The sequence below is a fragment of the Rhipicephalus sanguineus genome, chromosome 11, assembly GCF_013339695.2.
Source record: "Rhipicephalus sanguineus isolate Rsan-2018 chromosome 11, BIME_Rsan_1.4, whole genome shotgun sequence".
In the NCBI taxonomy this organism is placed as follows: domain Eukaryota; kingdom Metazoa; phylum Arthropoda; class Arachnida; order Ixodida; family Ixodidae; genus Rhipicephalus; species Rhipicephalus sanguineus.
In genome coordinates this window covers 51,991,757-52,004,976 of record NC_051186.1, presented here as the reverse complement: position 1 = coordinate 52,004,976, position 13,220 = coordinate 51,991,757, and the positions used below count along the sequence as shown (strand labels likewise).

Sequence of the window (13,220 nt, the reverse complement as noted above, 5' to 3'; positions counted from 1 at the left end):
CACGTAGCCTTTGCTTCCTCTTTCCAGCCAGTATACCATTACGCTTGCAATTTACAGGCTGCAGTGGGAAGGCGGCTCACGAGGCCGGCGCCTTGGCCACCTGAAACTGGACACCGTAGTGTTTTCGTGGCCAGCTGGTAGGCAGTACGTCGACGACTCCCGAACGCAGGCTGTTCACCCTTATCGGACATTCGAGTGGCTACAGTTAGTAGCACCTGATTACGAAGACTGTAGTGGCTAATACCTCAAGCATCAGGATGTGCACTGTACACCATGCTAGCATTGGAAGATAATCAGTGAGGCAGCGCCCGCGTAGCACTTGTGGGAACAGCGGCTGGCGGTCGTCGTTTCAGCATCGGAGCCAGCATTATTGACTGGATCACTGGCTGGCACAATCTGTAACGCAGTTAAAGCTACGAAACTTTCTACGTAAAAAGTTCGCGTGAGTGGCGAACTGCGTATTGAGAACATTTACTGCTGAAACGCTGATACAAGACTAGGTATGACATCGGCCAGCTTATCCCGGAGGTTCATAAGCACAATCTTGCTCCTATGTATCGGACTATTTCGGGCTGCGTTGTTGGGGATTTTCATCGGAGCACAAGTCCTCTTCAAGGGCAGGCGGGTCCTGCAACCCAAGGAACGCAGCGAGGAGCCCGAGTGCCTGCGGGATCCGGAGTTGGGATCGCACGAATTTGTCACGCTTGAGGTGAGCGTCATAAAAATCATTCTATGCTCAGGCAAAACAAGCGTTAAATCACGCTAAATTTATTGTGCCGTAAGTCTCTGATGACGCCATTGCCATGACTTCTGATGAATCCATGTTATAGACGTTGTCTAAATTAGCGATTGTAGCGGATATTTATTGTTCTGTACGCGCTGTACAAGGTGGGGCTCTGGGGCTTCGGTCAGGCACTTGCTTGTATTCGTGCTTGCATAATTTTTTTTTGTGAGTGTATGAAGAAACTTGATGGAATAGAATGTGTAGCTCCATATAACTATAGAAAGTTTATCATGTTTGTAGCCAACCTGCTAGGCGAAATTTTGATATAGCTTTTGTAAGCAAAACTGGGAATTCAATTTCTAACTGCTATCGAAGGTGAGAGGGGCAGCTCCTTACGTCGATGCACAAATCCAGCGCGAACGACATGATGAACTAAAATTATATGGGCAATCTTCGTACTTTCTGAGCTATTTTCATGTTCTGGAGTGAAAGATTTCTTATTTTGTGAAAGAACATTCGAAAACTTAATATTTTCATGCGGGCTCTTAACGTGTCATTTATTGGTGCCGCAGCTCTGGAACAGCTAGTTAAAGGATCTGAAGAAAGCTAGTGAACAAAACACACCAGAAAGCGTTCACACTGGCGAGTAACATGATTATTCAAGGTACGCATAGTCTGTGACTGCAGAGCTCAAGGCTAATAATACGGGACACTTTACAAAAATGATAAGTACTATAATACATCATAACATGAATAGCGATTACATGTGAGGTGACTAGGTATGTGTCGCGCCCGAAACAAAATGATGCCAGGGTCACGCTTCTCAACAGATAAGCCTATGTCGCGGTGCATTCCAGCGACTGCGCTGGAATGCACCGTGACTCATGTATAAATAGCCGAGGCGTTGAGTACGTTGATCAGACTCGCCATGCACGTAAAGCGTCGGCGTCGAACAGTGGGTCTGGACACCTAATCCTCGGCGTGGACTCTGAAAAGCTCCTGCGCGGATACTGCGGACGCTACATAGTTTTACGATGCATCCGCGACGTAAATTACGAAACAGCCCGAATGCGCCGACCGCATCTGTCCGGAGTTGCTCATATGCTTGCTGTTCTTAAGCGTGTAACTATGAAAATTTTTCATTGCTTGCATTGAGACTATGCCTTGTTTAAAGTTGGACAAAATGCCGGCGGTATCTATCTATCTATCTATCTATCTATCTATCTATCTATCTATCTATCTATCTATCTATCTATCTATCTATCTATCTATCTATCTATCTATCTATCTATCTATCTATCTATCTATCTATCTATCTATCTATCTATCTATCTATCTATCTATCTATCTATCTATCTATCTATCTATCTATCTATCTATCTATCTATCTATCTATCTATCTATCTTTGTGGGGCTCGCTTATCAGCAACTGCGAAATATTTCTTGGCAGTGGCACTGCTCTGACTGCATTGCTTATTATTATTATTTTTTTTTTGCTGGGGGAAAGTGCGCCCGATGAAGTATTTATTGTTTACCGGTTTCGGTGTTGGCATTTATCGCCATCACAAACACATGGTGATATCAACACCACTTTCTATGCCATATAATAAATAGTAACGAGTTTTCTACAGTGTCATTCACATATTTTGCCGGCCATGTCTTCAAGCAAGCACGAGTGCATATCTTTGGGCCATAACAGCGGTACGTGCTTATTTAGTTATGAGTGCTGAAAAAGAATTTGCGATTTTTTGAGATCTCTTTATAAACCATTGTGGTTTGGAGGAAGTTATTGGCAAAATAGCAGGATATCAGGAAAGAGCACTGCGGAAAGGAGCGTTTAATTATAAGTTTTGATACAGGAAGAGGCCATCTTCCGAAATATATTATCGTGCCCTCAAACATTTTATATGTCAACATTTTAGGACGTGACACTGCACTACGTGTCAGCCGGAAGCCGAGACAAGCCTCTGGTCCTGTTACTGCATGGTTTCCCGGACTTCTGGTTCTCCTGGAAGTACCAGATATTGGACCTCAAGAAGGACTTCTGGTATGCCCGTGAAGTTCGAACGCGTTCGCTTCTCCCGAGACGAGCTTCCTACATCGCTTATTAGAGAACAGATTTGTATTTGTGTGTGTGTGTGTGTGTGTGTGTGTGTGTGTGTGTGTGTGTGTGTGTGTGTGTGTGTGTGTGTGTGTGTGTGTGTGTGTGTGTGTGTGTGTGTGCGTGCGTGCGTGCGTGCGTGCGTGCGTGCGTGCGTGCGTGCGTGCGTGCGAGCGTGCGTGCGTGCGTGCGAGCGAGCGAGCGCGCGCGGCGAGGCAGTCAAGGAGCGCATGCCAGTGCTGCGAGCATATGATTTTATTTACAATTTTCTAGTCCATATATTTGGCATATTTTACGGATGGGTGGTTGCTATGAGCATCTTCTTTGAAACGAGGTGGTGGCCTGTGAGCCATCACGCCCAATATCTTATTTGTCTTAATGCATTACCAAGTAGCTTGTCAGGCGAATAGCCAGGCTAACATCTCCAGCTTTTCATTAAAACGTTTCTCTCTCAACCTGAATTTATATTGGAGACTATAAATAAATGGCTTAAATTTCTGCCCATTAGCGCAGAGTAAATCTGGTTTTTTTGTGCAGTTTCGTTTTTATTCTACCTGCCTACCCATACGACACCATCCCAGCAACCGCGTGTTACTTATCTCGGTCACGAACATGCTCACATTCCCCTGCTATCTCAAAACCGAGGACTTCATGGAAACTAATGCCCAAACAAACATTGGGCGGCACATCTTCACGTTCCAACAAAACATATTCCTTATCTTCCCTTGCTTTCGCGTAGCGAATTAACGCGTCTTCTTTTTACTGATCCTCGCTTTATACCTACACGTTTCGGGCTAACCCGATTTCTTTTCAATCTGTAAGCGGCAAGACACCGTCATTTGCAGGCGGTCTTTAATTATCCTCGCCTTGCGTGTGCTGGCTTCAGACTAAGCCTGCATGTTGTCTATTCAAATCACACCGCCTAATCGCTTCTCTTCCTCAAGTTCTTTTCCTCTGACACATGCTCTTTAATATAATCGACAGCTATTTAACTGCTTTACGCGACATTACCTGTCCAACTGAACGTTTGCTGAATGTCAGCTGGTGCATCACCAGCAAGTGTTTCCTTGGTACGCATGCTGTCTTCTCAGGGCCTCAGTTTTGCAGCCGTCATTTTTTTAACCATTAGCGGCGCTGTCCGTGGCTTCTTTCAAGGCTTATCGTCATGGTCTAAATTTCCGTCCCAAAAGTTAATACCTTTAAAACGCAGTGATTCTACAGTTTTTTTTTTTTAACATCAGTATGCAACGTCTTGAACAACTTTAACAAAACTTCATGAAAGCTGCACCATAGACACAATACACTAGTCATTTTCATTAGCTCTTATGTTCATCTTGATCCAATATAACTTCTCAGTCTAGGTAAGTGTTCTGTCCTGAAGCGTCAGAAGGCTGACAACCTATGACGCTGTTTTTTTCTTGCCTAACTACTCAAGATCATTGTTAATATTGTAGGTGACAATTTGGAAAATACATTATATATGGATATTACCTTAGAAATTATATTTACCATTGCTGACCTAGAAAATGGGATCTGCCAACCGCAGGATGATCGAATGTTTCTCCATAATGCTTGTAGAATTAAACCTTATTCTTTAAAAGCTAACCACTTTAATAACTGTTTAAAGAATTGAGTAGGTAAACCTTTGATATAATGAGAAATTTGCGGGCGCTATTTTTCGTCGCTGCGCCCCCCTCCTCCCCCATAAAATCTTCGTGTTGTTTTGAAAGTTTCCACGCATGTGGTTATATATTGCCTCATGACTGCTGGTATCTGTACAAAATCGTACGCAGTTTGATTGTTTATAAAAACCACTTAAATGAACACATTGTTTAGGTTCCGTGATTTCACAGATTACCTGGTAGATGACGCTTTGTTCTTTACGCTACTGATTATCCATTGCCCTCTGTCCAGCCGCCAGCAACGGGCTAATAGTATATGTAGTTGATATACACATAAAAAGAATGAAAATTTACGCTTTAGCAGGAGACCCCACATGCCTACGTGGCCTTCGGAAATGATAAACAATGCATAAAAGTTATGAGATCAGTGAACAATTAACGTACGCACTAGCCCTCTGGGAAAACAATCATGACTAGGACTTGGGGTCACGTGCACGTAGCACCATCTCTCGCTGGTGGCAGCGGCGGCTGGCCGTAAATGACAGGTAAATAGGCGAAGAAAAATCATATCTGAGGAAAAAAGCTAGTTACTGACAAGGACTCCAGGCAGAGACCAAATGGAACATTCTGGTGAAATTGCAGTGTCGCACTAACCAATCGGGTGGCTTCCCTGAGTGTTTAATACTTTACAATGCCGCCGTATTCGTTTCTAATGGGCGGTGTTCAACTGTTCTGGAACACTACATTATTTGTAGTGCGGTACTGCAATTTTACCAAAACATTCCAGTGGGTATCTTCCGCATAGAACCGGGGGTCCTTTCTGTTAACTAGCTTTTTTCGTCAGATATGATTTTTTTTTCGCCTGCTTCCCATTCAGTTTCGGCACGCCGCCGTTGCTGCCGCCTAGAGATGGCGCCACGTACAGATGTCCCCATATCCTGGGAATTGAAAGAAGAGACACGTAGAATATTTGCTGACTAAAGAATTATAAACACCTACGCAGACAAACCGATACAGAGATAAGTAGTACTCTGAGAAAGAGTGAATAAGGAGATCGAGGACTTCGTGAGAGAGCTGATATACTAGTCTTCGTTCGAACGCAACTCGTGCTTCAAGCCTTCAGCACCTCGGTCCAGTTTAGGTACTGTGAGCATCCAAGTGACATTGACAATTTCAGTGTCGGGCTGTACTATAAACATATACTTTTCTGAGAGAGCCTGTGCTCCGTGCACGGGCTCCGTGTGTACTTTTGCTCGTTGTACGGAGTGAAATAATTCCTTACGCTGAACCTAAATTGTCGCTCTCGTGGGCCGGCCACGTGCACACCTACTTGGTTACAACGCCACTAAATCTAGGCCACTCTTGCGTAATTTACAAACATCACGACGCCAGCTACCTCCAAGTTTTTTATCGTGGGGGCGACGACAGTGAGACTCTCGACTTGGAGCTTAGTATTGCTATCCGCCGTCTCTTGCTGCAAGATTTCTCTCTGTCAAACTGTAGCGGTATTCGTGCGAAACGAGATGACACTCTTTGTGCTGCAGGGTCGTGGTACCTGACCTCCGCGGTTATGGACAGTCGTCAAAGCCTGCGAGCGTCGATGATTATCAGGCCTCCAAGCTCGTCGAGGACGTCCACGGACTCGTCAAGTCACTCGGTGAGATGCGCGCTGCTTGATGCATGCTTGACCATCACGCTAGTTAGGAAATATTTCGTTGCATGTAAAACACGCATGTTTAACGCAGTTCTGGTGTCTAGACGACGCGAAGCTTGTTTGAGTAAGCCAGGTAGAAAGAGTAGCCGATAAATTCAGCACAGCAGGTATAGCTGCGGCAGTCTGGGTCACAATGACCAAGCTGTCGAGGAAACAAAGTTGACGAGATGTTTGAGCACGAGCAAGTGCCGCAGATACTTGAGTATAACCAGAGTTTTCATACTCATTATGGCATAGTCGAACACAGCCATTCTCGAAGGTTGACCATTATTATGCAGTGATACACATACAATCGGAAACAACCAGGCAAGGAAACCTATCTTGAAATGAGGATCGAGCTGATTTCGTGCCAGCTCGAACTTGATGAAAGCAGGGCTATCTAAAAGTTAGTGAGCTGGTAAGAGTTCATTGTGAAGGATGCGCTGCTAAATGGACGCACTCTTAAATTTGGACGACGTGAGTTCTCGGACTCTGCCAAGGCACTCAGGAAATTCACTCAAGCTGTGACAACTTGACGTTCCGAGCATAAGCGTGCACAGGGTTCCCCTTCAGGGGGGGCGAAGGTTCGTCGCAGCGCCCCCCTCCCTATTATGTCAATGTATGCGGCTGCCTTTGCGCCCCTCTTCTCGCCCCCTAGTCCCCCCCCCCCCCTGCGCACGCCTATGGTCCCGAGCGCACGCGCGAGACCTCGGACTGTGCTACGCGTCTCAGTAATAGATCTCCCAGCAGCCAACAAGAAGTGCGTCAAAACCGGTAACCGTTTACATGGGAGCTGATTTGTCGATTGCGGCCAAATGATAAATGTTGTGCTTTACGGACACGTATAACTTAATCTCACAATATTTAAATAAGTTTGGCGATCATGATTTGAATTTTTTCGCGAAAGCGCATATTAACAACAAAAAGACCAAATGCTTTAATTGTACCACTTTTGGTTAAATCGAAGCACAGTTCCCGTCAGAACATTGTTACGGCTGGAAGGCGACACATCGATTTCGAAAACTTACAGCGATTCCAAACGATAGCGACGCTATAGTTCGAGCTCCCAGAGCGAATTGTGTTCTTCGTGTACATTTGGGTGTGGTACAGCTCGAAGAATACAGCAACCTGTTTCCGAATGTGGGCTGACACAGGGCGGCAAAAGGTGACGGTTATCGGCCACGACTGGGGCGCGCCGATTGCCTGGAGTTTCGCCACAAAACACGAGGACCTGGTGGAAAAGCTAATCATCATCAACGGCCCGCATCCTGTGGCCATGCAGCGTCAGCTTCACAACAGTCTTGACCAGATCTTCAAATCGTGGTAAGTATCTACAAGCTGAGTATTTAGAACTGTACTCTTAGGTTGTCTGACCTTTGATAGTTTCGCTAAAGTGCGTAGCCTAATTTAACATCGTCCTTATTATTATTTTTTTATCACTGGAAGGCTAAGGTTTCTCCTAGAGCCGTCTTGTGACGGTTGAGTCTATCCTATATATGTCTTCGCATTTAGCCATCTAATGACTTCAGGTTACGCTACGCTTGCGTTGTACGTACTGTAATGAACGCTTCGCAGTATTTTATGTGATTTAACGAACTCCAATAACCTGACAAAATCTCAACATCAGCGGGAGTATTTCCTTTTCGAATTCTCTCCTAGATTTATGTTGTTGCCTTCATACCTCTTAATGTTCAGCCCATCGGAGTGAGTATATGCAAACAAATATATTATATGTGCGCCCTCGCTGCGCATTTAAACAAAAGAAAAATGCACGTGAACTCGCTTGGAACCTTTGGCGTTGTGCGTAAACATTTGATGTCTGCAAATGTCTCTGCAAATGTGTCGTCTTGTTGTTGGTTAGTACGAGAAAAAGGGTAAGGTGGTTGTTGTTTGGTGTAGTAGCGCTTTTTCTTGTCGCGTGTGCACATTATGATTACGTCCTATAACCCAACCTTTGCTAGAGGCTGCGTAGGATTCTTTTTTTTTTTCTTTTGCGATCATAGTTCAACTGGTTAGTTTCCCATGCACAACTGCCTGGCTTTATGCGATCGACGTTCAGTGGACGAGTGGCAAAAACTACAAGATGTAAAATTCGTAAACAGGGTTTGTGTGCAGGAGCTGACGTTTCGGCAAGGGGACTTGTCTTCTTCAAGGCTGAAACTACAGCAGTTACAGCCTTGAAGAATTGGATTGGAACAAACTTTATTTGTGCCTGCAGTTGGGCGCTCGCGCGCCCCGACGAGGGCCTACGTCGTCTTCGGGGTTGCCGTTACTCGGCGCGGGTGTCCGCTCGCCGTTGCCGGCTCGCTGGGTCCCTGCCTTTCGAGCGCCCCGAGGACCTGCTGGACGGCCCAGAGCTGTTGATCCTGGTCGTAGCTCTTCGCGGCTTCCTCGAGCCGCGACGGGATCGTTCTTGATCTCGCTTCCTCTGGGTGTTTGATGCAGTCCCACAAGATGTGCGTGTGATCCGCCGTCTCCCTCCGGCAGACCTTGCACTTGTCGGTCGGGTATGTGTCGGGGTACATGCGATGCATCAGTAAAGGACTCGGTAGCGATCCGGTCTGGAGCTTAATAGTACCGTACTTAATAGTACCGAGCTTAATAGTCTTAATAGTACCGCCTCCGCTCGACTCAACCGCGGGTGCGGGAGTGGGAAAGTCCTGCGAGCCATGCGGTAGGCTTTTGTGATGTCGTTATAGTCCGTCATGCGGTCCTTGGCTCCGAACCACGTCGGACGGTCTGTCACCGGGGCGCGGTTAATTAGCGCTCGCGCCGCTGCGTGTGCCGTCTCGTTGTGGTTAGCATTGCGTTCCGACGCGTCACCCGCGTGCGCCGGGAACCATTTAATTCTCACTTTTCTGTCTTGCAGTTTGGCCGCACGCAATACTCGTTCGGCCTCTCTACATACTTGGCCTTTGGCGAAGTTTCGCACCGCCTGTCTCGAGCCACTTAGCACAGTGTGGCAGTCTGGGTCGGGGATGGCCAGGACGATGGCCACCTCCTCCGCTTGTTCCGCTCCAATACTTTTCACGCTCGCTGCCGTCCTTGTTGCGCCGGTCGACGCCTCGATGACGACCGCTGCGAAAGCGTTGTGTTGGCATTCGGTCGCGTCCACATATCGCGCGTGCTCGTCGTTGGCGTGCAGGTCGACGAGAGGATAAGTCCGCTCGTCGAAACATCGGCTCCAGCACACAAACAATGATTACGAATTTTTCATCGCAAGTTTCCATCTTCCTCTGACTCCGGCCACATTTTTTTTATTAAAAAAAAACTACAAAGCAGCTTACCTGCACTACAAAAATCGTGCACAATGGCGGTGCGTCCTGTCCCCGCTACAATAGTTACGTGCAGTGTAGCATTTCACACGTCCGGACGTGGCCGTACAAGAGGGCAGACGCGACGCACGCTTTGTCGCGCTCTCGGCCGGCTCCAAGAGAATCTCCACGTTGTGTATCACCGCGTTGTTTAGCCTGCTGCCAGACAAATATCGCCCTCTTTTTGTCCCTTGGTTTTGCCGACGATAATATTGCTTTTTTGCTGTGAATACGAACGGCAATACCGCAACACCAAGGATACCCTGGATCCATCAAGCGAGCGGTTTTCCTTCCTGGCCACTTTCGTAATGCGACTGTAAGATGAAATCAGAATTTTAATCATAAGATGAAATCTCAACATGTAAGATGAGTCACAAGCCAATGAATCAATAAATCGATTAATGATTATCAATCTTGTTTCACAGGTACATCGTAGCATTCCAGTTACCTTGTGTGGCGGAGGCGTCCTTGAGCCTCAATGACATGCAGGCCCTAGACAAACTGCACGCTGTCTACAACGATGAAGAGCGGGAGGCCTTCAAGTACACCTTCGGAAAGCCAGGTACGCACAGCAAGTGCAGACAACAGCCGAATCCCGTAGCTGATTTAGTTGTATTCATAGGACGCGGCGGATTTGTCGGTAAGAAAGCGAGGGTTTCTTGAAGAAGGTGAAACGACGGCTAAGCCATCGCTGCATTTTATCACGCAACTAACATTTATTATCGGCTTCTCACGAGTTGGGCTTGTTCTGGACATAGGTCGCAAAAAAAAAAAAAAACCGAAGCTCACTCAGACTCACTCAATAAATTCATTGTGCGCTGAGGGCTCGCTCAGGCTCAGACTCACGGTTCGATCTGAGTCTAAGTGAGTCCGGGTGAGTCGACTCATGAGTGAGTTTCCCAACCTGTTTTTCCAGCGAAACTAAAATTTTATGCGTATACAGAGAGGACACGACAGTCACCAGCCGCCGGACGACTAGCTCGTGCTTTACATGAAGAAAGTCACAGTTTCGCCGCAAGGGCGAAGCAGTGAGTGTGATAGCAAGAAATTGAAATGTCACACGAAGAACCAGAAGCAGCTCGATACTTAGAAATCGCTCCATATAATTGTCGGAAACAGATGTTAAGGGTTCTGCTTTTGTGTGCTCCAGAACAGACTGCAGAAATTGATGAAGTAGCGTACAAAAAGAAACAAGCTCGCCCACATAAAATGACGCGCGCACACTCAGCGCTTGTGTTCGCCTCATTTTTATATGTGCGTGATTGTGTGTTTATGCGCTGCTTCATCAATACCACGGCTCACCAACGAGCCCATTATTACATATTAAGCAAGTGCAAAAGCCGAAAACGCACTGCGACTGGTATGTTTTTGTCACACTAGGCGAAATTACCATTGCTGAAATTCCCCGCAATATAGCAAAGATTCCCTTGATCCCTCTCTATTAAAATGACGACTGAAAATTCCCCGAAAAAGGAAAAAAAATTATCAATATCTGGTGCTGTCGCAGCTGCTGGCGTGCGGCTATGCGGTGTGAAAACATGGCGGCTAAGGCGCGTTTCCAGCTCCCAAAGTTTGACTTGAAAACAACGCAGCAACACGAGCAACAGCAACAATCCCAAAATTTGATTAGAAATTTGCATTATACAAAAGGAAAGGCTTTTAGATGTGTGGCTCGGCTTTGGGGAAAACTTTTGCATGGGGCCTCGTTTTGCAGACCACCTATTGCTGAACGGGACTTTAAATCGCAATTAAAAGTAAAGAGGAAAATCGAAAGCGCTCGGCATCCTGGTCGCTCTGCACTCACCGACATTTGAAATCATATATACGACGAACTTCTTGTGTCATTTCTAACGATTTGGTACGAATTGCGACTCCAGAGCATTAACTGCTCAGACTTCGGCATCATGCAAGAAGCGATTGGCAAATATATGTTTCAATGTCATTATCCCAGCAACTAGTGATCTTGAGCACAGTCTTGCCGTATACATTTTTAATGTGGCCGCAAGTCTGTTACTTCTAGTCCTCGTAAGAAAAGTCACGCAAGACGCGTAGAGAGAGTGCCACTAGAGAGCCCTAAGCATCAAATGCTTCTACCTCCCGTTGTCGGTGGCCTTCAAGTGACGTTGAGCGAAAGGCCAGCGCCGTTATCCGGACACTTCAAACGAGACATCCCGGCAATCGCACGAGAGCCTACTGGTCGTCAAACAAGACATGATGACACCAGCCGGGCACTTAGCCAAAAAGTTTGTAACAGCGTGGTCTTAGCTGGCTTATTTACAGGCCACACCGGATTGGTGAGTAGTGGTATTTGCCCAAATTCTGTGGCACGTAGCCGTTCATGATGACGATAGTTGTCTTGCGGAGCAGGGACGTTTTCATGCCGTGCTTAAGAGCTTCGCTGTTAAAACTCACAGGCTCCCTTATGCATTCACCTAAGACGACTCGAAGACGGAAGCCATCTTCTTTTTCTTCTCAGCCGATGTATTGATCTACCCCTCGCCACCGTCCGAAAGCTTTGTGCACCTAACGTGGTTTCGCACTGCCTCCAGGATCGGAGGCACCTCACCTGGATTTGCACTGCCTCCGTGATCGGTCCACCTTTGACCGAGCTACGATGTCATGTGACGAGACCATCAGGTCACGTGACGCCACAGTGACGTTATAACGATGTCACATATTTTGGCCATATATGACGTCGTCGTGACGTCATCACGTGATAATGATTGTTTGCATCACTAGCGTTGTCCCCGACGCCGCGGGACACCGACGCCGACGGTCAATTTTCGCGTTTGACGAGGCGTCTAAGGCTTTCGCTTTAATAAAAAATGAACATATGATTGGTCACTATGGCAGAGTCGAGGGCTTGGTGGACATAATACACTTGATGCACAAGACGTTTTGAGGAGATAACAAGCAAATTGAAACACCGTACAGGCAACAGGACACAGAAAAAAAGATCAGCGTCCTTCCTTGGCGTGTTGGCCGTTTCGCAATTTCCTTTTTCCCCGACGGAGCTGAAATTGCACTAAGTGCCACCTAGCCCCGCTTATCGCTCTGTTGAAAGGTAAAGATATATTGACTATTCTGTAACATTCTACTAACGACGCAGGTGCCCTGACCGGTCCGATCAACTACTACCGGGCGTCTTTCCGGAGGCCGTCGAAAGGTGGCCTCAAGTTCCGGCGGCTGGCCGTCCCCGTACTCATAGTGTGGGGGCGCCGGGACATGGCACTTACCGAAGGGATCGCTGTGCTTAACTTGGACTATGCCAGTGGGGGCCGCGTTGAGTATGTGTCCGATGCGGGTCACTGGGTGCAGCGGGAGCGGCCGGAGATTGTCAACGGACACATCAGACGCTTCCTATTAGAAGAGAAATAAACGATGTTCTTTTTGCTCAGGTAACCTTAAAAGCTGTGCTAGTTGATTATTCACATTATGAAATTCCATAAGAGTGCTAGGGAAGATGAAAACCTGCCCCAGCTGCACAGATTGATGGTATCGTAATCGAAAGCGAAGAAATGTCATCTACTGCATAATTTTGACGCAAACGTGCTTTGCATACATATGAGGGTATGTGTAGTAACTTTACTTGACGTAAAAGGTGTACACTATCAGTCCTGCGCAGTTCGTGTTCTCGTTTTCAACTTCCTCGACATTACAGCCATGTTTCTTTTTCTTTGCTCCTTCTTCGGTGCGAATCTTTTGTGGTAAGAGTGTATGTAGCGCATAGTCTCTGCACCAACGTCTTCGGTACTCTCTCCACGTG

The 13,220-nt window shown here is 46.7% G+C and overlaps 1 protein-coding gene across 1 annotated transcript; it reads left to right on the top strand.

The window, feature by feature from the left end:
- Window positions 1–364: 364 nt before the first annotated feature.
- On the top strand, window positions 365–12,851 carry LOC119373812 (epoxide hydrolase 4). Its single transcript, XM_037643874.2, has 6 exons — window positions 365–709; window positions 2,647–2,771; window positions 5,992–6,104; window positions 7,295–7,463; window positions 9,880–10,016; window positions 12,564–12,851. The coding sequence occupies exons 1-6, from the start codon at window positions 503–505 to the stop codon at window positions 12,830–12,832; spliced, it is 1,020 nt and encodes a 339-aa protein (XP_037499802.1). The 5' UTR covers window positions 365–502; the 3' UTR covers window positions 12,833–12,851.
- The last annotated feature ends 369 nt before the right edge of the window (window positions 12,852–13,220 follow it).